This window comes from Brachycentrus maculatus, unplaced genomic scaffold (assembly GCF_059751285.1).
Source record: "Brachycentrus maculatus isolate JH-2025_06_01 unplaced genomic scaffold, ASM5975128v1 h1tg000778l, whole genome shotgun sequence".
NCBI classification, from domain to species: domain Eukaryota; kingdom Metazoa; phylum Arthropoda; class Insecta; order Trichoptera; family Brachycentridae; genus Brachycentrus; species Brachycentrus maculatus.
In genome coordinates this window covers 398,490-423,183 of record NW_028281506.1, presented here as the reverse complement: position 1 = coordinate 423,183, position 24,694 = coordinate 398,490, and the positions used below count along the sequence as shown (strand labels likewise).

Here is a 24,694-nt window from a genome sequence, read left to right as displayed (position 1 = left end):
TTCAGGAAAAAGGATATTTATGCTTGTTGTGAAAGGAAATGGGGACAAAGGCAAATAGCAACAATGACTAGATCACTCGAGGATGCATAACCGTTCTGTTACTATTTGAGTAAGTTATACACTGGTAATATGTACGAGTGCCTTGAGAATTGCCGAGTCAATTTCTGATGAAAATTAATTATTTTATGACTGATTTATTTAAAAATTAAACCAAATTTAATTTGCATAGAACAAGTGTTGAATTATCCATCTTGATCTTGAAGTACTATTGTAAAACTTTATGTACTGATTTATTTAATAATTAAAATGTAACTTTGTTAAAACAATAAATCACCATAAATATTTATAGTGATTTTAAAACAAAGTTACATTTTAATTATAAAATAGAAAAACACAATGTTAGTGCTTCAATTATAAATTATATGACATATTTAAACTTATGTAATTTATTATTAGATTAAAACCAATATTTTTAGCTTTTCCACTTTTTTATTTGACCAGCGACCGGGTTTCGTCGTTACCGACATCATCAGACTGGTCATCATCGACATCCAGTCTGATGATGTCGGTAACGACGAAACCCGGTCGCTGGTCAAATAAAAAAGTGGAAAAGCTAAAAATATTGGTTTTAATCTAATAATAAATTAAAAATGCAATTCCATCACGAAGTGTCAGTGGATAATATAAATCTATTAAACTTATGTTTTAAATATTACATTAGTTTAGGATACTAATTTTTACATCGGTTTTAATAACTTAAAAATAGTTTCACAAAACAAGGGTGGTGAATAGGTAGGTTGTACTAAACTGGCAAAATTATTTAGTGGAAGTTGATTGGATTTTCAAAAGCATAAAAACAAAATTTCCCAGCTTTAAAATGAGTCTGATTGAGTGAAAGGATTGGAATATTGGAAAATGTTCCGAATCAAAGGGTGTATTATTCGGTGCAAGGAGTGGCTGGGGGTGCGATGTCCTAGGAGCGACGACCGCTGCACCCCTGGCGTCTGCATTGACTCCTTGAAATAATATTTAAAATACAACCTTAAACAGTCTTCAAATTCATTTCTAATATTTAGTCTGCCAGCTTTAGCTTTACCATTACTATCGACGTATAAACCATTTTATTTTTAAAGTATAATTAATTTTATCCATATCTCTATTTCACGGGTATCATAAGATATTTTTTAATTTGATTTTGAAAACCTAATTTTTTTTGTTTCTGATTCCTTATATTATATTTAAGGAAAATGAAGTGTAATATTTTGTTCAAAGTTTCATGTTACATATTTACATTTATATATATATATATATATATATATATATATATATATATATATATATATATATATATATATATATATATAAATATATATATTATTTATATATATATATAAATATATATATATATATATATATATATATATATATATATATATATATATATATATATATATATATATATATATATATATATATATATATAATAATATATATATATATATATATATATATAATATATATATTTGTCCGCCTCCGTAGTGTAATGGTCAGCACGCTCGGCTACCGTTCTGGAGGTCCCGGGTTCGATTCCCAAGGGGGGTAAAAATAAATATAAGTGATTTTTTCACTGTAATATTTATTCAATATTACCATGGACTGGTACCTGAAGCGGAGGGCTGATCACCTTTCCTTCATAAGTAAAACGATCATGATAACACTGCGTTTATATGACACAGTGCCCTATGCACCATTGGGGTGCGGATAATAATAACTCTTTATTCCATTATAATAATAACTCTTTATTCCAGCTTGAATAAGTGGTGGGTGTAATACTTAGTCAGCCATATATGTTTTACAACATTTTTTTTTGTACAATGAAATTAAATATATATATATATATATATATATATATATATATATATATATATATATATATATATATATAATATATATATATATATATATATATATATATATATATATATATATATATATATATATATATATATATATATATATATATATATATATATATATATATATATATATATATATATATATATATATATATATATATATATATATATATATATATATATATATGTATATATATATATATATATATAAATATATATATACATATATCTGTATATATATGTATTTATATATTCATTGTGTCAATGTCCCTTATTTATTTCCTCGGTTTTTTTGTTTCTTCTTTCACATATGTAGATATCATTATTAGATTCCTTAGGGACTTGCACACTTTACCTCAAGGTTTAGAATATATACCACTGTAAACACTCAGACTTCCATTTTCTTATTCGCCTTTGTTGACATATCAAAATGTAAGAATAATTCCTATGTGGACAAGCTCAGATTTATGAACAAGGATTTGGGCACACTCAAAATGTTGCGAGTAATATAGAACAGAACAAAGATGAAGAATAATATAAATGTATATATAAGGCTGTCAGTGCAAGAGTGAGCTAACCTTCAAGTTTTTATATCCTGAATTATGTAGGTACCTGCTACAAATTATTTAAAACGTACTAAATAATATTATTTAGCACGCTTTAAGTTATTTCTGTATCACCTAATAATACACTTTGTAATAATTTGAAAGGAATCAAACATTTTATCTAAAGCTCTAAATAACTTGTAGTAGGTAAATCAGGAAATGAAAAATTAAATTAAATAAAATGAAAAATTAAGGGTTAGGCCACTATTGCACTGACAACCTCATATATGAGTGCATATATTGTGTATGAGTATTTATACAAGTGTAAACATACCATTTTTTTAGAAATTGATAAATATTTGTTTTAAAACGAAGCACAGGATAAATGACTTGTGTACATGTCTATGTACCTTACATCCCTAAAGGTATTTTCCTGGCTGGAATGGGGTTCCATCCGGCTGCAGTGGGAAGGGGAGGAGAGAGACGGAAGGGGATGGTGGTGTCTGGGACCTCAATCTCTATGACCTTCCGACAACCTTCCATGGACCCCATGAAATCTCACACCCCTATTATCCGGCTCCAAACAACCCTCGAATTCAATACATGTGCATAGAACTCTGTGCGTAAAATAAAAGAGAATTTAGGTTTTGTACTGATATTTCTTGGTGGAACTGCATTTTATAAAATTAAACAACGATTTATTGATTTGGCGTTTAATTTGTAGAACTCCATTTTAATTTATGTATTAATTTTATGTCAAACATAGATTTTTTTAGTCTACTTACTTAGTAGACTCAAAAAATCTGTGTTTGATTTAAAATTTATTATTAGATTAAAACCAATATTTTTAGCTTTTCCACTTTTTTATTTGACCAGCGACCGGGTTTCGGTATGATGTCGGTATCACCAGTCTGATGATGTCGTCATCACCAGTCTGATGATGTCGGTAACGACGAAACCCGGTCGCTGGTCAAATAAAAAAGTGGAAAAGCTAAAAATATTGGTTTTAATCTAATAATAAATTAAAAATGCAATTCCATCACGAAGTGTCAGTGGATAATATAAATGATTTAAAATTAATACATAAATTAAACAACTTTTTAGTTTTTTCCACTTTTATTTTATTTGACTAATGACCAGGTTTTGTCGTTGCCGACACCATCAGACTGGTGGGAGGCTATAAAAAATATTTCATATACAACAAGGCAGGGGATGAAAACCATGATTTTATACGATTCTTCCAACAAAATGAATTTAGATTGAATTAGTTTAAGTGGTATATTTTGATAATAATTATATACAAATGTTAAAAGTAGGATTATCTATAAATTTTACTCAATTTCATTCAATATATTTAAAAATGTACTTATGAGGATTTATTTTAAGAAATACGAAAATAAGGAATAATGGATTTATCAAAGGTATCAATTCAAACATATCAAAATGGATAATTCTGGTCCGAATACCTCATTAGAAATTAGAAAAATAACTCTTAGAACTACATATTTCCATAAATGAAAATTGTGCACGTTGATCAAAATTAAAATGACTTAGTCTGAAAACGTCACCGAAGATTTTTTATTCATTAGTACATTTATAATGTATAGGTATTAAATGAATAGGTACAGCCTCCGTTTAGCGTGACAGCCTCCCCTCCCCGTGGACATCCTCCCTCGCCCCTCCCGCTCCACACCCGATGCGCCGGTGGAAAACTTCCAAGTAGTTATCAGATTGGAAACAAATTTTCCCCAAAGAGAACGAATAACGAATCTTATATCCGTTATGAAACAAAGTAAGTAAAACTGCACACTGCATTTTGCGTCCATTTCAATAGGTAAAAATCGTTTATCACTCTTCATCTTTCTATTTTTCATTATAAGATGCGAGCGTGCTGTCCATTACACTACGGAGGCGGACGCTTTTTATAAACAATATCGTGCCTATAATTTAAAACGCCAGTGCTGCAAATGTATAAAAACATAATTTTTTTCTAAGCTAAGATTTGATGTTTAGAATTTGTATCTAAATATTTTTACATATAATATCCTAAATTCGCTCCAAACAGTTGTTGATTCCAGAAACTATAAAATGAAGATTTTCGACTTAGGTCTTAACTATCCAATACGCCACCATTACTATACCATCTATGTCGCATGTGCAGAGAACATTGTTTTTTGCGTTTTCAGCAAATAATTATTTTCCGTATTCTGTCGCCACCGTCAATCACACTGATACAATTGCAATTGACGCACACTGCTGAGGTCGTGTTGTACTGACGCAAGTGCATCTTTGTGTTGAGTTGAACCACAGTTCATTCCCTGTCTGGCTCTTCCCCACCCCCTCCACACAACCATTCCCTCTCCCCGACCCACCCACGAGCCCTGAGTGACCCAACAACCAACCACTACCGGGCTATGCAAGGATGACCGGAAACGAATGAATATTTCACAAGTAAAGTCTTCAGTAAAGTTTTTCACAAGTAAAGTTTAGTAAAGTCTATATAATAACTCGACACTGGCTAGAACACTCGAACACTCAAACTGGGCGAAAAGCCATTAAAAAGAAGAAGAAGAAGTAAAGTCTATACAGAAATAAGTAATACATAATCTTTATACTCGTAGATGTATGATATATGTTCGAATGGTGAAATAAGGAAAGAATTCAAGGCTGAGATAAGCATTATCGATAAAAAAAAAATAAAAAGGTGTATTGAGATGGTTTGGACATGTGCATGTTTGTACAATCAGGTATTTCAAATAATTGAAAGCAGCCGGGTCAGGAGTCGAAATAATCGTCGGTAATGATGAGAAAATGCATGAATGTGCAAGAGGCGAATGTTTGCGAAGACAGGGTGGTATGGCGTTCTACTCTCTCTGACTATTCCTGCGGGGAAGCGGCTTGGTGGTTGGTTAGTAATCTTTATATACTTTACCTCGTTTTCTTTTTTATAATAATTTGTATTGTATTTTTTACTTAAATTGCCCACTTATATATTACATACTTAATTATAGAAAACACCGATAAAAGCAATTCCTTATTCGCAATTTTTTTGCGTTTTTTTTTCAAGTTATTCCATTTTTTAAAAATACATAATTAACACCTAACACTTAAAACCTGGTAGCTTTTTCCACTCAAACCGATGTGACGATGTAAGTACCGGCGAAACTCAGTGGCTGTAAAATAATAAAATAGAAATATGTATGTTACATCCTTGTCTTTTTATTAATTAAATTCCATCAAGAAATGTAAAGTAATTATTTTTTTTAAAATATTTTTTATGGTGGCCAAAACATTGCGAGGAGGAAATCATACACTCAATAAATTAAGGTTCTTTAATTATTATATTGTTTAGAATTTAAGCACAAAAAAATTAAAGTACATACATACATGTAAAAAGTACAACTTTCCATAAATGTAAAGATCATAAAAATAGATATTCAAATGTATATTCTTTAAATTTACATTTTATTTTCTGCCAAAAATTAAACATGAAACCAAATTAATAATAATATTAAAGTAAAAAAACAACAAAAAATATCCTCCCCGGCGGGGAATCGAACCCCGGTCTCCCGCGTGACAGGCGGGGATACTGACCACTATACTACCGAGGACTGCAGAAGCAATTGCAGAAGAAGCCTACTTTAATACACAAAGCCTACTATTTATTTTAGACTTTGAGACATCTGTATAAAAATGTTAGAAGCTTTTGATATATCATACAACCATTGGTATACTAGTATTTAAAAACCAAAACTCCCGGTAGATGTCACTAACGTATAATCAAAGACCATTTGATTTTGAAATTCATAATACGTTTACATATTCATTCATCTTCAACTTAAGGTGTCCACCGCAATAGATGGACCACATCCGGTCTCTTGCATTCCACATGATCTCACTCTTTTTTCATTCAATATTTTCAATCCATCGCCATCGTATTACTTGGTGACCACTCCAGAATGTATTTCATCTGAACATCAGATACTTGTGCTAATGTATGATAGTTATTAGACAATTTATTTAATTTTTGTTTTTTATAACTAAAAAAAATACATATTTAGAAATCTTAAAAAAAAACATTGTTTGGATTTTACTAAGCCATAAAGCAGTGTATCAAAGTTTGTATTAAATAAGACAACCGTATTGTAATGAACTTCAAAATTCCTACTTCTATTGGAGTCTTTTTTTATCTAAATATTTCATTGTAGGCATCGTATTTTACCATCTTAGAAATATTCCTAGTAAGAAACTATACTTTTTTTTTTCCTGGCAGATTTTCTTTAGGCATTGCAAATCGCCAAAATATTATGTACACCCATTTTAAGCTTTCATTTTGTAATCAATGAGAGATCAACTTCACTGTCTTTTTCTTATGTTTTCGGCCTAGCAAATGTTCTCACACGAGGCGTAACTTACCTTAGGCATGACCCTTATTTAATCATCTAATATATTAATCCCAGGCATCATTCGGTAGTGATATCAGATACAAGACGTGTACAGACTGAGCGACCAGCTTAGGCTGTTTACGCACAGAGCTGTCTCTATTCAAACTTATGATGTATTCAAGGATGCCATGCGCACAAGCTAAAAGCGCAATACAACACTCTTAATTACGCGTGACAATGATACTAAGGTGTCTTTCAACTTCAAATGTGCTCTTTGAAAGAGTCAAAATGTGAGTCGTGTTATTACTCACCAAGCATTTGGCCAACGAGGCTACTCGCTCAGTCAGTACATGAGTAATAAACCGACTCAGGAGGGTCTCATTCCCAAGAGCTAGGGGTATGACTATCCGGGGTTGTCCTATACTGTTCTCTGTTCACACTACCCCTCATATCCTTTCTCAAGCAGCGTTCTCCCTAACCTTATGTTCCATCTCAATCCTTTAAAATCTCTGCAGACCGTATTGGCTATAAGGTGGCCCCGTCATCTCAGATTATCTGAGCCACGGGGTAAGCTCTGGTAGGTAGCTGTCATAGCTGAACGGTACCATTTAGCTACCTCCCCCTACACAGCTTTCAGCATAAAGATGAAATTTTTAAATATAATAAAATATTTCCGAGTTAAAATATCCTCCCAATCGGATCCCTGGGAGAGTGTACCTGTTCAAGAGAATCGTAACGTTGATAAATCAAATCACAAGAGGAAAGGAAGGAAGCCTTCCATTGTTGCTGCTTGGAAAGTTAGGACCCTGATAGACTCGCCTTCTTCGCAAAGGCCGAAAAGACAAACTGTCATTTTATCTAGGGAGTTCTATAAATTGAATGTAGATATAGCCACCCTTAGCGAAACTTGTTTGCCAGGAGGAGGGAACATATAGTAAGAACACTACACTTTTTTTTGGAAGGGATATAGTGACTCAAGAAAAATACATGGGGTCGGATTTGCTATCAAAAACGAAATTGCTAATAGTCTCCAAGAATTGCCCGTAGCCGTCACTGAATGAGTGATGACCCAATTGCGGATAGGATTTTTGCAATCTCATAAGCATGTATGCATCTACACTTGATGCTCAGCCTGAGATTAAGGAAGCATTTTATTCACAGCTGGATGACATCCTAAGTAAAATATCACCAAATGAAAGAATAATATTGGTGGGTGACTTCAACGCTCGTGTTGGTAGAAGCACCGAGGTATGGGGTAAGACAATTGGTAGACATGGTGTAGGCAAGATGAATACAAATGGAGAATTGTTGATGACAAAATTGCCTGAATATGGTCTAGTTATTACAAACACTCTATTGAAGCTAAAGGACAAATTCAAAGGTACTTGGTGTCATCCTCGGTAAAAACACAGGCATATGATTGACTACATCAAAAAAGTATTGTAAGAAGACGAAATATAAAATACGTAAAGATCACTTAAGCCAGAATTGATATAAAGTGCTGGACAGACCACCGAATCGTGTTGTCTAGTATGAGCCTCGTCTTGCACCCCAAGCAGTTCAAATCGAATAAGAAAACAGCTACTCAAAGTAGATACGGTGGGGGAAAGCTGAAGAAGTCATCAGTTGTCTGTCAAGTGCAGGGTGCCTTGAGTTCTGCCATCAGGGATCTTGACATGAGGGGAAGGCGTGGAGTCGTCATAGACGAATTTTGTCTCAACCATTAAGAATGTTTGTGATACCACGCATGGCCAAAGACCTGCCAAGAAGAGCGAAGACTGGTTTGTGGAGAACAGAGACAAGATTGTAACATACTTGATGCTAAGCATTCGGCTTTTCAAACCATGATTTTGCGCACCCAGGATGTTGAAGCCGACATAATTTTTAGGATGGCCAAGCGGCAGGCTCAGCGAGATATTCGGGAGAAGAAAAATAAATGCTGAACTGCAAAGGCATAGGAAATCGAAGGATATGCCGGCCGAAATAGTTCCTGTAATTTCTTTCAAGTAGTTCGAGCTATCTTTGGTCCATCACCTAGGAGACTGTGCCATATCCATGATAAAAATTGACTGCTACCGAAAAATGAGGCTGCGATTGGAGAACGTTGGCGAGAACATTATCACGATATTATAAAATTATATTTGTAGGCGAATCCTGAGGTGATAGGTCTTATCCCTCAATTTGACACAAATCCTGAACTGGCCTGTCCTATCTCGGTCAGGTAAGTGAAAAAAGCCATCAGCCAAACAAAAAATAGCATAGCCCTGGAGCTGACAAAATTCCTGGTAAGATAAGCAAATTTCTCTCTGACGAATCGATTTCTTATCTGAAGGGATGCTATAATCAGATGTGGGAGTCGGAATCAGTGCTACAGGACTTTAGAGATGCCATTATAGAAAACCTATTTAAAAATAAGGGCTGTATATCTGACTGCAGTAACTATGGAGGTATATCACTGCTGGCTGCTACCACCCGCCTACAGGCGGGAAGATAATGGCGAGAGTGCTGGCTAACAGATTAATACCCGCGATAGAAAAAATGTCACTCGAGACCCAGAGTGGCTTCAGACCAAACCTCGGAACAACTAAGCTTATATTTTCCTTATGAAAAAAGCTAAAGGGCAGCAAGTGGAAGTGTAGCTTATATAGATTTCATCAAGGCGTTTGATAGTGTAAATAGAGAAGTTTTGTTTGCTATACTTAGAAAATTCGGCATACCAAGTAAAGTAATTAACATCTGCCAAAGTTTGCACAGTAACACCGTGCAAAAGTAATGTATAATAGTGGAGATCTCACTGAATCTTTCCAAATGACAACTGGAGTGAGACAAGGCTGCGTGCTTGTGCCACTTCTCTTTACTCTGTTCACTACAGCACTCAAAATTATTGTTGACAGTAAGCTGGTGGACAAAGGTATAGGTTTGGGTTATTGACTGGATGGTTGATTGTTTAATTTGAAATGATTCAAAGCCAGAATTAGATTTAGGGAAATAAATATAGGCAATCTGCAGTACACGGATGATTGTACTCTCCCAGCCCACTCTGCTCAAGCTCTCCATACAATGGTAGACACCTTTTCTTGGACTTATAATGCTCTCGGTATAAAAGTAAATAACACGAAGAATAAAGTATAGTGGAACCTCTCATAATGAGTAATTCTTAAGTTAGTCCCTTAATGAGCGATGTTTCGCATAACGAGTAACAGAGAAAGGGGAAGTCCCTTTTGCACATTGTCAAATGTGATTTTGAAACAGTGACTGTGGAATCTACAGTCAACGAGATTGTGTCATTAGCCAATATCATGGAACTCAAGGTGGATAACAACGATATTGAAGAGCTTGTGAAAGAGTACAGCCAAGAGCTGACCACATAAGAGCTTATGGAGTTGCATCGTGTTTCACAGCAAGAAATTATGGGGAAGAGTTTGTTAATGGAGGAGGAAGAAGGAGCAGAGCAACAATCTTCTAGCGCAATAAGAGAAATGCTGAGCATGGGAAACTGTTGCATCTTACATTAAAAAGCATCACCCTAATAAGGAGGTGGCTATTCGTGCTACAAATGTATTCAATGATAATGCTGTGACACATTTTTGCCAAACTTTGAAGCGTCGGCAAAATCAAATGTCTTAAAACAGTTTTCTAGTTAAAAGGGATTAATTATTTCTAATAAATTCATATTTTTATTAACTTTTTCAAATCTATATTAAATTATAAGTTTTTACACTCCTTAACAATTTATAAGAAATTTTTATTTTGAATAAATGGAAAAAAAATCCATATAATGTTTAATTTTCTTTCGGCCTGGATGCATTATCATATTTTACATTAAATTGTATGGGAAAAAATGTAAATGTATAAAAAATATAAAAATGTATGTATGTAAGATGCTGGAACGAATTAAACTCGTGAGAGGTTCCACTGTAATGTCTTTTAAGACGGACACCAGACGTGACCCCGTGTTCATCGATGGAACACCAATCGAGTATGTACAGGAATTCAATTACCTTGACAGCTTCATTAGTGAGAAGAGTAACATCGATACTGAGATCAATAATCGCTACAGCTAGATCTTACTACAAACTGTGGAAGAGGGTTTTTTACAACTATAATCTGGCCATAAGTATTAAGGTTGTAGTCTACAGGGCTATCATAATGTCAGCTCTGTTGTATGGTGCGGAGACCTGGACCGTATATGCAAGACATCGAAAGCAGCTTGAAAAATTGCAGCAAAAGCATCTCAAGTCAATGATGGGCATTTGTTGGATTTGATGGTTCTACATGTCTAACCATAAGGTTCTGGGATAGTGGGTTGTTGTGCTATCTCGGTGTCTATAGCGAGGGCTCAGCTCAGATGGGCGGGACAAGTCATTCGTATGGATGACTCGCGCCTGCCCAAAGGTGTTTTGTTCGGTGAGCTTCTCGAAGGAACGCCACGTTGAGGTTGGCAGGGATTGAAAATGACTAGGAGTCGCAGGCTAGAGACAGAGACGGATGGAGAAACTATGTGAAGTGTTCACGAGGTCTCTGCACGCGGCTACCGGCACAACAGAAGTGACGAGGACACAGAGTGCGCAGTGTGTGTTCCAATTATTAAGTCCGAAATTGGCATGTTCAGCCACATGCACACTCATAGATAGCCCCACATGCTGAAGACGATATACGTGAGCGTGAGTAGGGAGATATTATAATTATTAATGGACAGATTTTATATAAATGTACCTATGGTACAAAGCCTACCTATATGTAGGTATTCCGACCTACATATATACGACCGGTAAGTGCCATACTACTAAAAATAACAAGTAAAAACTGTCAAATTGTTGTAATCAATAACAAATATTTAGATAATACTTGTAGACAAGTACAATTCACATCAGTACACTGATTGTTGTTGTCCACCTTAGTAGTGTAGTAATTAAAGTATTTGGCTGCCATGCTGGCGAAGCTGGATTCAATTCCCAGGAGTTAATATAAATACAAAAGTTTTAACTTTAATATTTCTCTGGACTGGTAATATCAAATAAAAATCTGCACTTTAGCTCAGGACTGATCGCCTTACCTTTGTATACTTAGCACCGTATTGATCTGATTCAGTTCCTTTTACACCACTGGGTGCGAATACTTATTTAATATGAAAAGAATATTGTTAACTATTTTCCTAGGTGGAACAAAATCTCTGGGTTGTGTCTTCATTCAGTTACGGGAATCCTTATTTAACTGATGCATTTACTAAAACACCTTGCATACTAAATTATTTCCCCCTCTTCCCTTAACCCTGTATTTGCTCATGAAATCATTTATCCGATTTGAAATATAAACTTAGGTCTAGAAAATTCTCAAAAACAAAATAAAATTCATAAAGCCTGTAAGATGTCTAACTGATAAAATATTTGCTGTAAGCAGACATTGTTTACTATACATACAATTTATGAATATAATTCAAAAGCTGATTTCATATTTAAAAAATATGGTCTGGTTATACTCGTAATGTGTATCTATGCACCAAGTAAACAGTTTTAACAGCGTATACTATTCATATAATATTGGCTACAATAATAATTCATCGTTAGCAGATTTTTATAACACATATCGTTCAATATTGTTTCAAAGAAAACACAAAATTTTGATAAACATATGTTCCAGAACAAAGGTGATTTGTTGAGTAATAGTAGTTTTTTTTTTAATATATCCAAAATCCGTAAATTTAAAGTTTGTATACGAGTAATCCAATGGCTAACAATATAACCCACACAAACGTAGGGGCTATTTTATTTATTGTTTCCGCATTCACTTTGTGGTAAGACATGATGAAATTGTAAAGGAAAAACACTTGTTTTTTACCACTTGAGTTTATTTTATTATAACGACTTATTTCGGAAGCTATGCTGCCATTTTCAGGTATAAATATAAACTGATTAATAGTGCATATTTAGATCTGAAATAGTACATAGCATCTGAAACTAGTCGTTTTAATAAAATAAACGCAAGTGGTAAAAAACAAGTGTTTTTATTTTACAATTTCTACATTCTGTTTATGTTAATTAACAAAATTTATGTTGACTGATTTATTTCTCATAAGACAAGTTTGAAGAACAATTTTACATATACATCAATTCATCCAATAAATAATATGGGATCAGCAGAAAGAAAAACAAAAGTCATCATTACGCCACCGATAAAACCAAAATGAAATTTAATCTGACAAATTCAAAATTTCTATACCCTTACCAAAATGGCAATACTCTAAATTTCCAATACCAGGTATTTATTTACAGAAATGATAAATCATAGTGTAGTTTCTACAACTAGGTAACATGTAATCCATGTTTTCGAGTTTGCCACTAAAAATATTAACAATTAACATTATTTTCTGGTCAGTATGTGCTAAATATGTATCATAACACATTGCGATCATTTTTTTTTTTCGTTAACATGATTTAAGTAATTTGACTCATATTTTTAACATAATACTTTTTTTTTTTAAATATTCAAAATGTGTGATTTACAATTTATTTTGATAAATATTCCCACAATCCACGTCAAATCCATCGATACCTGATCCAATGGTCGAACATGATCCTTATTGTTTTCTTTATATTTGCCAGAGACATCTTATTTATTTCACACTAACTACTGCACAATAATTGTATATAAGTGAGACAGCCATTATGAACTGCATTCTTCCAGTAATTTACGCCACGATTCACGCAGTCGATAATACGCTACTGGCTGCACAAAATTAGTCGCAAGCTTCGTATTATTATTACATACAATAGGTTACCGCTGGGGTCTTTCAAAGACCCGTCTTCTAAGAGTAATTTTTAAATAATTTCGGGTGAGGAAGGTAAAAAGAATATAAAAATTGAATTCTCAAACTGCTCATTTCAATTATCCAACTAAGCTTACTTAAGAGTTACCTAGTTGTAGTAATTACCCCGCAATACAAATATAGATATTCTTTCAGTTCCTATCCGCCAATCCCTATATGCACGTGCTTTCCTCCACATCGGATTGACAGGGTGTTAGTTGATCGTATAACATGAAAGTAGGTTGATCAGTCCTGCTTTCCAGATTCTTGTATCTAGGAGGGGAATGTATAATGGTAGGGACTGACCAGAAGATTCCGTCGTAACGTAATACGTTATCATGCGAGCATTCGTATAGTCAGTACAGCAAGCCGAGCGCTCCATCCATAGTTTCGGATCGTTATGACGAAACGCTCCGGTCAGTCCCTACCATAAGGGATACATTAAAGGAAAGAAACTCAGGATGCAGGATATTACTGCTGTATCGTAAGGTAAATGAAGGATAAGGATAACAAGAGCAATCGCAAGGGCACTCCGTATTGCGCACCCAAGCTCATACAAAATTTTACGAGACAAGCAACCATTAAGATATATAAATCCTTTGAGATGTAAGATGGGGATTTTGTTAATTGTGATTTACTTTTTTACAAATCTCTTCTCATTCATTGTAAACTAATTTTGGCAGGAATAAATTTAACATAAGTAACGCCCCAGACTCACCTTTTTATTGTTCTATTTAATTTAATGTCACTATATACAATTCAGAATTTTTTTAACAAAAAGCTTGCTGTTTTAAGCACCAAATCATTAATTTCAGTTCGTCTAGCTTATAATTGTACATCTAGTCTTGAGTGTTGGCGTTCGCACCCATTGGTCTTAATTGGGTTCTAATTCTTGCCAAATAAAAGTTCATGGCTAGCGAAAATCAAATATTTTCTTTGTTTGCACTTAAAAATGTAATTAAAAACTTTCAGATATTCCCAGTAAAGCTTTACTGTTGAGATAACAATAAAATATACAACGAACCCTCCTTGAAGGCATAAAATAAGACTAATAAAGCTAACCCTCCTGGAGTTATAACAAGATTTTTTGTTTCAAAATATAAATCACTTACTATTTCACAAAAAACACCTGTTTTTTGCTCAAAATGCAGCTGGATAGGCGGTCGAATTTTATTGTATCAATGCCTTGACGATTTTTACTGCGCAGAATGTCTTGGCCTATTTTAAATTTTATTATAATTATTGAAACTAAACAGTATAAGTAAATCTACACTGAAACTACAAAATGATTTTTTTCTGATTAACAAAAGGGAACATCGCTTCGGGACTATTATTAAGAGAGATGTCGATACACACTGAGTTGTAAGCCATGTTTTGAATCCTGAGTATCGCGTAGCAGACATTTATGTAGTGTCGTACGGGTCAACCGCGGTGTAAGCGTTAATTCGACGTATCTATAACAAAAATAAATTATAACAATAATGAAATAAAAATAATAAATTGAAACACTTTTTCGGAGAATGTAATTTTTAATAAACGCCAGCTCAAAAATTACATTAATTTATTTTTTATAAAACATGTTATCTTACATATTTAACAAAGATCAATTTTTCTTATCTGTTTTTGAACTGATAGTAAAGAAAAAGAGGATAATTACCATTGATCACAATTTAATGTTGCAAATAGAGTTAATTATGTAAATCACAAAGTATCGGAAACAACACAAACTATAGAATAATAGTGCAATACAATGCAACTGATAGTTCAACCTTACTATAATATCTTTATTACAAATCTAAAATACGTTACTTCTGATCTTCAACAATTTGTTTCACAAAATCAACTCTATACAAAATATGGTTAGATGAGTCATCACTACAATCATGACACACAATTTGAAGTTGAATGTTCATTTAGTGACCTGCAGTCGCATTACAGAAACACGGATTTATATTTATTATACACCAAATAAAATCACGACTGTACTGTTTTAAATTGTTAAATATAATTTTTAAGTGACAAATAAAGAATATGAACTGTCAACAGAATATTTTGAATGATGAAATCTAAGCACTCGTCAAATATACAGTTACAAATTTGACACTGCGCACTAAATTTTGGAAAATTGACAAAACACAAAAAGACATTATGATAAACTTGCCCTAATTTTAAGGAAAATTCTTAGAATGTATAACTAAAAACGGGTGTATTTTATTCGAATGTTAACATTTTGTACAGCGATTGATTATTACGAGGAATAAGATTTTGTTCTATCTACAAATAATTTTAATGACAAAACAAATCACTATGAAATAGACAGCCATGACGTAAAAGGGAATTGTGACATAAATAACTTTATTAAATGGCGTCCACTGGATCCACATCATCGTCCGAACTGATTTCATCACCAAACTCGATGTCTTCGTCGAATCCATCATCCACGAATGTGACGGTTTCGTTGATACGAACGGTTTCTGGGAATTCTCCATATGTCTTGAGGTTTCTGGCTTCATCTGGTGTATACCTTAATATGACGTCAGCCTTGGCATCCTGATAATCACGCAGTCCAATGAGAATAATGTCGCCTTGGTTTATCCAAACCTTTTTCCGAAGTTTTCCACGTATGTGGCAGAGTCTCTTTGATCCATCGAAGCACATGGCCTCCAAGCGGCCATTACCGAGCATTTTTGTCACTTGGGCGTACTCTTGCCCGTCTTCTTTAAACACTAACTCACGTTTTTCCGTTTCATTTTCGTTCTTTCCACGACGCCTGTTTTTACCTCCTTTTCCCTTATTCTTCGGCATTTCGGACTATGTTCTATTTAACATCAATTTTGTAAAGGTCAAAACCGCGACAAGCGACAACCGAACTCTACGACAGCTTTGCAGTATGTGAAACTTGAGAACACGAAATATTGACAGAACGTGAAGCAACAACCAATCAGAAAGGAGCTTTCGTTGATTTTTCTTTGTGTGGCTGCCTTGTATGGATGGTAAAAAGGTTTCCTACAATAGTAATTATTTTTACCGACAATATGTCGTTTCCTACCGATAGATGGAGAAAGCTGTCACACTTAATATTAAAAATAAATAGCGTCTGTGCAATCGGAACGGGAACGTTCGACGCCATGTTGCAGTTTATCGTTCGCACGAAAACATTGTGAGCACGTGGATTCGAATTTTATTCCCGTATTATATCATTTAAAGGATTTATCCTGTGTTTATACATTACTTCAGATACCTTGTGTATTGTGTCAGTGATTCCAAGAAGTTCAATACCGGCCATATTCTTTGGTGAGTAGAAAATTGTTAATTTCACCGGGTCCACCTAACCACCCATTCCCAATATCGAGTCATCTGTACAACTTATAATATTTTGATTATAATTTGTGGTTTGTTCGTTTGAAATACACATTAATTAAACTATTTACGTTCATGAAATGTATTTTTATACAATATACGCGCTAAAAATTCCACGCATCAACATTGCGTAACGTCGAGAAACCCTTCGGCACAATGTTTTTTTTCTTATTTTTCTTTGTAAAAGTCTTCTATTATAACGTCGGTACTGTAATTTGACACAAAATCACTAGTTACATGATTGCTTTATTGTATGACGTTTGTTACCTGGACAAATATACTATCTCTGTATTTGTTATGTATTTGACCTATAAAATAATGGATTTCGTTTTTTTGTGTCTGCACGTTGCCGGTGATTTATTCGAGATAAATATATCGATGTGGGTAGGATTTAACAACGACCTTCTATTTTCTTTATAATTCATCCCGAAATAAAATTGAGGAAAGCTATTTTTTGACTCGCTATCGCAGTCACATGTTTGCGTTCGATAGAATCCTCGTGTAGGTTAACATCGCCCGTTTACATAAAGAAAAACGTGCATTTTACGTATAATTTCTTGAAACACGGTTGAATATTTGGATACAAAATATACTTGGTATGTGAATACGGAAAATGATGCTGAAAGTGGTCGAATCTCATTGGAGAGTGTTATTTTTCCAATCATATGATCCACGTCAAAATATTTCGGCCATGGAACGGAATGTTGTGTCCACCATATGTATGCAAATCAAAATAAGAAATCAGGGTTTTTTTATTGAACACGTTTAGATAAACAGAGATTTCAAATATTTACTTTGTTTCCTTTCAAGTATAAAGCATAAAGCATTAAGCATTTAAGGTTTCGAGTTATTTGGTTTACTTAGGTCGTTTGGCAACCACAGCAAGGGTAAAAAAGTAATGCGTCATCAAAACGGATTTTGGCCTTTTAGGATAGGTTTTGTAATATCATTCTAAACCCGCAGAGCTAACTGAAATATTTTTTTAAAGGTTTTTGGGGATCTATTTTCTTTTCGATTTCCTTGACTTTATTATCCTTGAAAATAAATAAAAACCCAGTAATATTTTGTTTACATAACCCATCCCTCCTTCCCTTCCCTTCCCATCCCTTGTCTTGCTGAGCAGTTTGTGTGGTTCACAGTTTGTAAAAACATATTTTTCTTTCTTCTTATTAATAATATGATTGCGCAACATTATGCAATCGCGCGTATATTGTTTATTGAAAATTTCACACAAGGTGTGGACTAATTTGTCGAATTTTACACATCAAATACTTAATAATTTATTACAAATTTGCTTCTAGTGTTATCCATGTATTCCTGTAGCATACGTAAAGCCCGTATTCGTATTTGTATTGTGAGTTACTTTTAAAAATTTCTAAATATTTTAATTGGATCAATATTTTATATTTATGGATTTAAAGGATAACCTACTGGGAGTTAACGGCTTTTTAAAAAAATATTTACTACAGATGATACATTTTATATTTAAAACATATTGAACAAGTTTTTTCACACTTATGGAAAGTAATTATTACATACATCTATAACTTTTAGCGGGTGCTTAGTCGAATTTCTTGTAACATTTTTCATGATATATTCTCCTCACTTTTTTTATTATTTTTGCTAGTTTTTTTTAAACATTTTATTTCATTTATGGTAGTCCACACTTTCTGTTTAAATTCTAGCATTTGTTTATTACTATTTTTATTATATTGGACAGTATATTTGTATATATTTTTAAATGCGTAGATAGATTCGTAGTTCTTAATTTATTAAGTTTTTCCTTGTGTCTTATTATTAAAGGTTTTTTTTTTATTCGCTTTAGATTCAATAAAAAAACATTATATTATTTACTTAAGATAAATTCACTTTAAACATTTCAAAGGATTCATCAATAGTAAAACATAATATTATTATTAATGTGCAAATTTGCTACAAAAAGCTGACCAAAAAATATTGTTCAATATTGATATTTCAAAAAATGTAAGGCTTGTCAGATGCTTTTATGATACGTATAAATTGATTATAATCTTCAAGCCGTTTAGTCTTTTGTTATTCTGTTTTATTTATTTATTTAATATGTGTGTCCGCCTCCGTAGTGTAATGGTTAGCACGCTCGGCTACCGTTCTGGAGGTCCCGGGTTCGATTCCCAAGGGGGGTAAAATAAATATAAGTGATTTTTTCACTGTAATATTTATTCAATATTACCATGGACTGGTACCTGAAGCGGAGGGCTGATCACCTTTCCTTCATGTGTAAAAACGATCATGATAACACTGCGTTTATATGACACAGTGCCCTATGCACCATTTGGGTGCGGAAAAGGGTTTTATTATTTATTATTTAATATGTAATACAATTTGTCATCATCGTTGGTGTAGTGATTAGCATGCTTATATCGCTGTACATGACATTCCGGGTTCTGGTTTGGGCTGGTCAACATCGCTGGTTAAATGCCAAAGGGCCACAACGCAAAAAACTCGTTTTTTCTAAAAATGGTATATAAATCGTCAAAATTTTCATATTCGGAAAAGACACCCATGATCCTAGCGTTAGAAATGTCCATTTCATTTAGAATCATGGGTGTATGTTTTTAAAATGTTGACGATTTAGATACCATAGATACCAAGAGTTTAAAAAAATACGTTGTGGCCCTTTGGCATTTAACCGGCGATATGTTATATGTGCTTTTTATTATGATCCTGACTAAAGTAGTAAGAGACTAACTACCCTGTATTCGTGTTATTGACGACCAAGATAACAATGCATCAGATTAAGACAATGTCCCATATACCGGTAAGTAAAATAAGATAAATTCATATTTAATAAGTTTTATTTTTTCAAAAAATCATAGACTGCACTACGGAAGCGAACAAAATTCTTGGTTTTTTAAAACCATACAATTTTTTTTGATGGTCTAGAATTCTAGAATCTGAATTGCTAAGGCGATTAAATAATTTTCCTTTTTTTTAAATAATTAAGTAATTGGCTTCTCTAGGAAGTGAATAGGGTCCTTTTGACGTTGAAATAATTTTTCCTAACCTAATCTAACAATGTCGCAGGTGTGTTCTGTGCGTGAATTTTATGATGTATAAAATACATACATTGTATGTAAATCCAGGAGCGAATTAGCCATATGACGACTTAGGAAAATCCACGCGAACCATTCACAAACGAGCTTTTTGTATCGTCCAGACCCGAGTGCCCCTCTTCTCCGAATAGTCTTGCGGATGGCGGTACAAAAGGTTTCTGGGATTTCTGAAGCGAAGGCCTTTTTTGACCGCGGAAAACTTTCCGCAGTAATATTGTTGGCAGACAAAAGATAATTTCCAGTTAAGGGTGCGTACCGATAAAATTCCACAGAAAAAATTACAACCACTCCGCCTCTACCTATAAAAAAATAATACTCGATAATAATTTGACTTGTCTATAAATACATATATATAGCGTTATATTAACAAAAAATACTTTTTCTTACGCTGCCTTTTGTTAAAATCGTATACTAATTTATAGTATTTAACTTTTTAAATACAAATATTTAATCTCGAGTGACTTCAAAACATTAAATATAAAAATACTCCTCGTATAAGAAAAATCATATGTACTTATACCTAGAAAACCATTTTGTTACCTCTACGTATTTTAAATTTATTTGCCGTCTCTGTAGTGGTTTGTGCATTGGCCGTCGTGTTGGAGGTCCCAGGTTCAATTAACAGAATTAAAACGAATAGAAGTAATTTTTCACTCTTAATATTTATAGTACGAAATAATACCGACATTGGACGAAAGTCCACCACAGTCCATACACAGAAAGCTCATAAAATCATACGCTAAAATCAGTTTGCTATTTCTTCGCCGAAGTGCCCTTATCAGGTGCGGGCAAATCTTCAGAAGCGCATTTTTGTGCCCGTATGTGGTGCTGTAAAAGGGTTAAATTAAAGTAATAAGTGAACATTTTACATATAAAAATGTGATTTTAATCGAAATAGTTATGCATGTGTCGGGGGATCGCAAAGCCGCTATGAAAATTGATGTATGCAAGTTATTCTCTGGCTCTCCTCGGGTCGGGCGGTGCAGGGAGCACGGTGCACGGTGCACGATGCTTGACTAATGGCATAACGCGCGCGCTGGCGGGAGGCGGGAGGCGGGAGATTCCGTGTTGTGTTGTTCTCCGAGATGGCCGGGATGGCGGACCGTAGGCGAGGAGGAAGCGGCGTTCCTCTCGTCACGGGACCGCTCCACATAAATAAACACGCCTTGGCACGGACGCAACACGCGCTCTCTCTCCGGCCACGTGATACGGGATATCTGGACGCATCGGCATCCCGTACTTTCTCCAACTGTTCCGCGCATTCTAAACAGGCAGCACTTCAATGTTAATTTCTTCTTCAACTTCAAACCCTTATTGGTTTGCATATTCCCTTCCCATAAACTTGATTCGTCATAGAGATCTGTATTTTTTTATAAGTGTCAAATTATTGTAAATATATTCTTCAAACCCTTATCCGCAGCCGATGATGCACAAGGCACTGCAGCATATAACGGTAGTGTCATCTTGATCGTTACACATGAAGGAAAGGTGAATAGCCCTCCGCTACAGGTACCAATCCAGGATAATATTGAGTAAATAGTAGAGTGAAAAATCACTTATATTTATTTGACACCCCATCCTTGAATCGAACCCGGGACCTCCAGTACGGCAGCCGAGCGTACCGACCATTACACTGCGGAGGCGGATGTTTTATTTAGGACAATTTTTTGATGTGATTTCCTTTAGGTCAAGTAAATAATCAAATGTCAATTGTTTCGGATATGATGGCTTAAATAACGAAGCTCAGCGTGAAGAACGCTACTGCCTAATAAGAAAAAAAATGGACGGGAAATAGTAGGGAATGAAAAGGAGAGTTTCATAACCGAACTCGTACTAGCTTGTGTAAGTTGTTTACTGTTCATATGCACAAATCCCTTAATATACTCGTGTTAAATTTGATACAATTTAGTTTTTATTCATTTTATTAGCCATATCTTACCTGAATTGGTTATATAAAATGAGTTTACTTGGGTGCCGAGCAAAATGCGATCACGACTGGAAGTAAACTTTAATATAATGTAACACGAGGCTCGTGGTTAATAATACCGTAGTTTCATTAATTTTTAACCACAAAAGTGAAGTACTGTAAATTAAGATTTGAAAACATTCTGAAATGAAAATTATAGATGTATTATTTTTATTGTTAAATTGACATATAGAATCGTATAATATAACTAACTAACCATCACGCCGCTTCCCCGTAGGGGTAGGCAGAGAGAATCGAACGTCACACCATTCTGTCTTTGCAAACATTCTTCGCCTCTTCTACATTCATGCATCTCCTCATCATACCCGACGATTATTACGACTAAAAGTGCTATAATATATCTAGGTTTAAAATTTGATTTGCACATTGATCACATTAGTGGTAATTGTTCTAGAGTAAAGATTTTTGTAAGTGTATAAAAGTGTGCCTAGAACGTCGTGAAGAAATATGCATAGAGCGCTGCATTTGATCGATGCAGTCTTATCTTGATTGTTAGTTACATGAAGGCAGGGTGGTCCGTGCCTCAGGTACTAGGCCAGGATATATTATGTATTGTAAAAAAAATATTTTCGTGAAAAATTGAACGACGAATGAAAATTCTAGCAAATAGAGATCAGCAAAAAAATGTTTGCTAAATGTTTTAATGTGTTTTATAGAGAGAGCAAAAAGTTATACCATGTATCTTATACGTAGGTACATTGCGCCCAACGGATGTTTAAAAAACCTTTATTTCGAAAGATTTTTAATCCTTACAATTATGATTCCGACGTATGCTATTTTGGCAAAGAAAACCTTGCCTTCCTCGGTCTTAGAAAAACTTAAATAAAATATGTATGTGAGTTTGTAATTACTGTTGTTTTGCTCCAAGTGAGCGATTTTCCAGTTTGAAAAGTTCAGGCTTCCATGGTCCGTTGCCGAGCAGATCGCGAGCATTTTGCTAATTATAATACGAATATTTACTGTTTCTCATCTTATATTACGTATCGTCAATACCTTATCTGTAAATCGGTCGACTCATTGCTATCTGGAGTATTGACTCGCCCCTCGACCTGTTTTCCGAATGATAAAGAAGATCATTTAAGTACCGTCACTTTGAAATTAAATATAGCCGGGTTAATATGAACTTCATATTATTGTAATTTTTCTCCTGTAACAAACTTAAATCTAATCAAATGTTTTGGATGTTGGTCTTCGGCCCGACTAATAACGCGTGTGATGAATATTTTATGTAGATGTTAGTGTGCAGAAGTACTGTGGTAGTGGTTTATTGTATCTGTTGCTGTTGTAGTGTTGTAGTGCTGACGAAGAGAAGGGTACGTCTCGAAACCGGTTAACCACGAAGTAAATTAAAGTAAATATTTTAAATAAAACGACTTACAAAATTACGAAGTATACACGCACCAAAAAAAATAACAAAATTGAGCTATGTCATATTGTCGTTAATTACATGACGCCAAGGTAATCAGTGAAAATATTATAACAAAAAAAATTGTGACCCCCCTGGGAATCGAACCCAGGGACTCTAGCACGGTAGCCAAACACGCTTACATGTACACTACAGAGACGGACTTATAAAGTATATGCCATACATATGATACATTGAAACGTTAAGTGATACTCAATGGCTGAACTTCTAGATTTGATAATACTGAAAACACGTGATTATTTCATGTATGTCTAGCACAATTTGTTTGTACAATAATTGGCATTAAAAATTGCAATTTTATTATCCCAGATTAGCATTATTTTTATTGTCTTGTCGCCTTCCGTCGCCTGCTGTGTTCTGCTTGTTGAGAATCTCATTTAGTAGAAAAAGCAGCGTGCATGACGACTCGCGTGCGGGCACCGTTATACGTGAAGCTGAAGAGTTAAGTAACATGACAATGCTACATATCGCTCCCAGCAAATCTATGTCATAATTTATTGTTCGAAGTCATCTAACACGAATTTCGGTATATCAACATTACGCAAGTAAATAATAAATTTGGTTCACGGATTCATAATTATCACGTATTTGTTAGAGTAATTTTCACTCTGCCTTCATAAAATATCACAATCGTGTTGACACAGGGTCGATCCGATACGGTGCCCTATGCACCCTTGAGACCAGAAAAAAAAAACTATTTCCATACATACAATAAACTGCCCTCGACTTTCGCATAATTCGCTTTTTCGCGCACATTAAAAAATCAGATTTTTATAATGATGCTAACATCAAAGGATTACACATGACACGGGTATACATAGCATGTTTTTTTCGTTGGTTTCAAATCGCAGTCATAAAAAAGTAGCATGAAGTGAATAATTTACATTTCTGTAACTATTTTTCGAAACGTCAAAATTTATATTTTAAAAAGGTGTATCAATAAAATTTCATTATCATGAACGATGACGTAAAATCGGGATGATTATAAAGTAAAAACGGGAATATAATTTTGGGAAGTACGGGAAGTAAAAGTGGGAAATCGTTAAAATGAGGAACGTATAAGTATAAGTTATACTGAAAAATTACATATTTATATTTTTTCTTTTACATTCCTCTACTTTCGAACATTCTACATTCCCACATTTCTAACAACAGATTATGGTATTTGCGAAAGCCGC

The 24,694-nt window shown here is 34.0% G+C and overlaps 2 protein-coding genes and 1 non-coding gene across 3 annotated transcripts in view; 1 reads left to right on the top strand and 2 right to left on the bottom strand.

The window, feature by feature from the left end:
- Nucleotides 1–6,000: 6,000 nt before the first annotated feature.
- TRNAD-GUC (transfer RNA aspartic acid (anticodon GUC)) lies at nucleotides 6,001–6,072 on the bottom strand. Its single transcript has one exon. It is a non-coding gene; the product is annotated as a tRNA-Asp (tRNA).
- A 9,088-nt stretch (nucleotides 6,073–15,160) lies between these two features.
- eIF1A (eukaryotic translation initiation factor 1A) lies at nucleotides 15,161–16,545 on the bottom strand. The gene has a single exon (XM_088275059.1). It carries the CDS (start codon nucleotides 16,454–16,456, stop codon nucleotides 16,010–16,012), a length of 447 nt encoding a protein of 148 aa, XP_088131185.1. The 5' UTR covers nucleotides 16,457–16,545; the 3' UTR covers nucleotides 15,161–16,009.
- Nucleotides 16,546–16,757: 212 nt separating this feature from the next.
- The window catches only part of spoon (A-kinase anchor protein spoonbill), a 52,688-nt gene continuing 44,751 nt past the window's right edge, over nucleotides 16,758–24,694 (top strand). The window contains exon 1 of the mRNA XM_088275060.1: nucleotides 16,758–16,945. The gene's annotated coding sequence lies outside the window, so the exon portion shown is untranslated. The remainder of the gene's footprint in view (nucleotides 16,946–24,694) is intronic.

Excerpts from the sequence above, each read along its gene's own strand:
- eIF1A (XM_088275059.1), bottom strand. The coding sequence starts at position 16,456 with ATGCCGAAGAATAAGGGAAAAGGAGGTAAAAACAGGCGTCGTGGAAAG.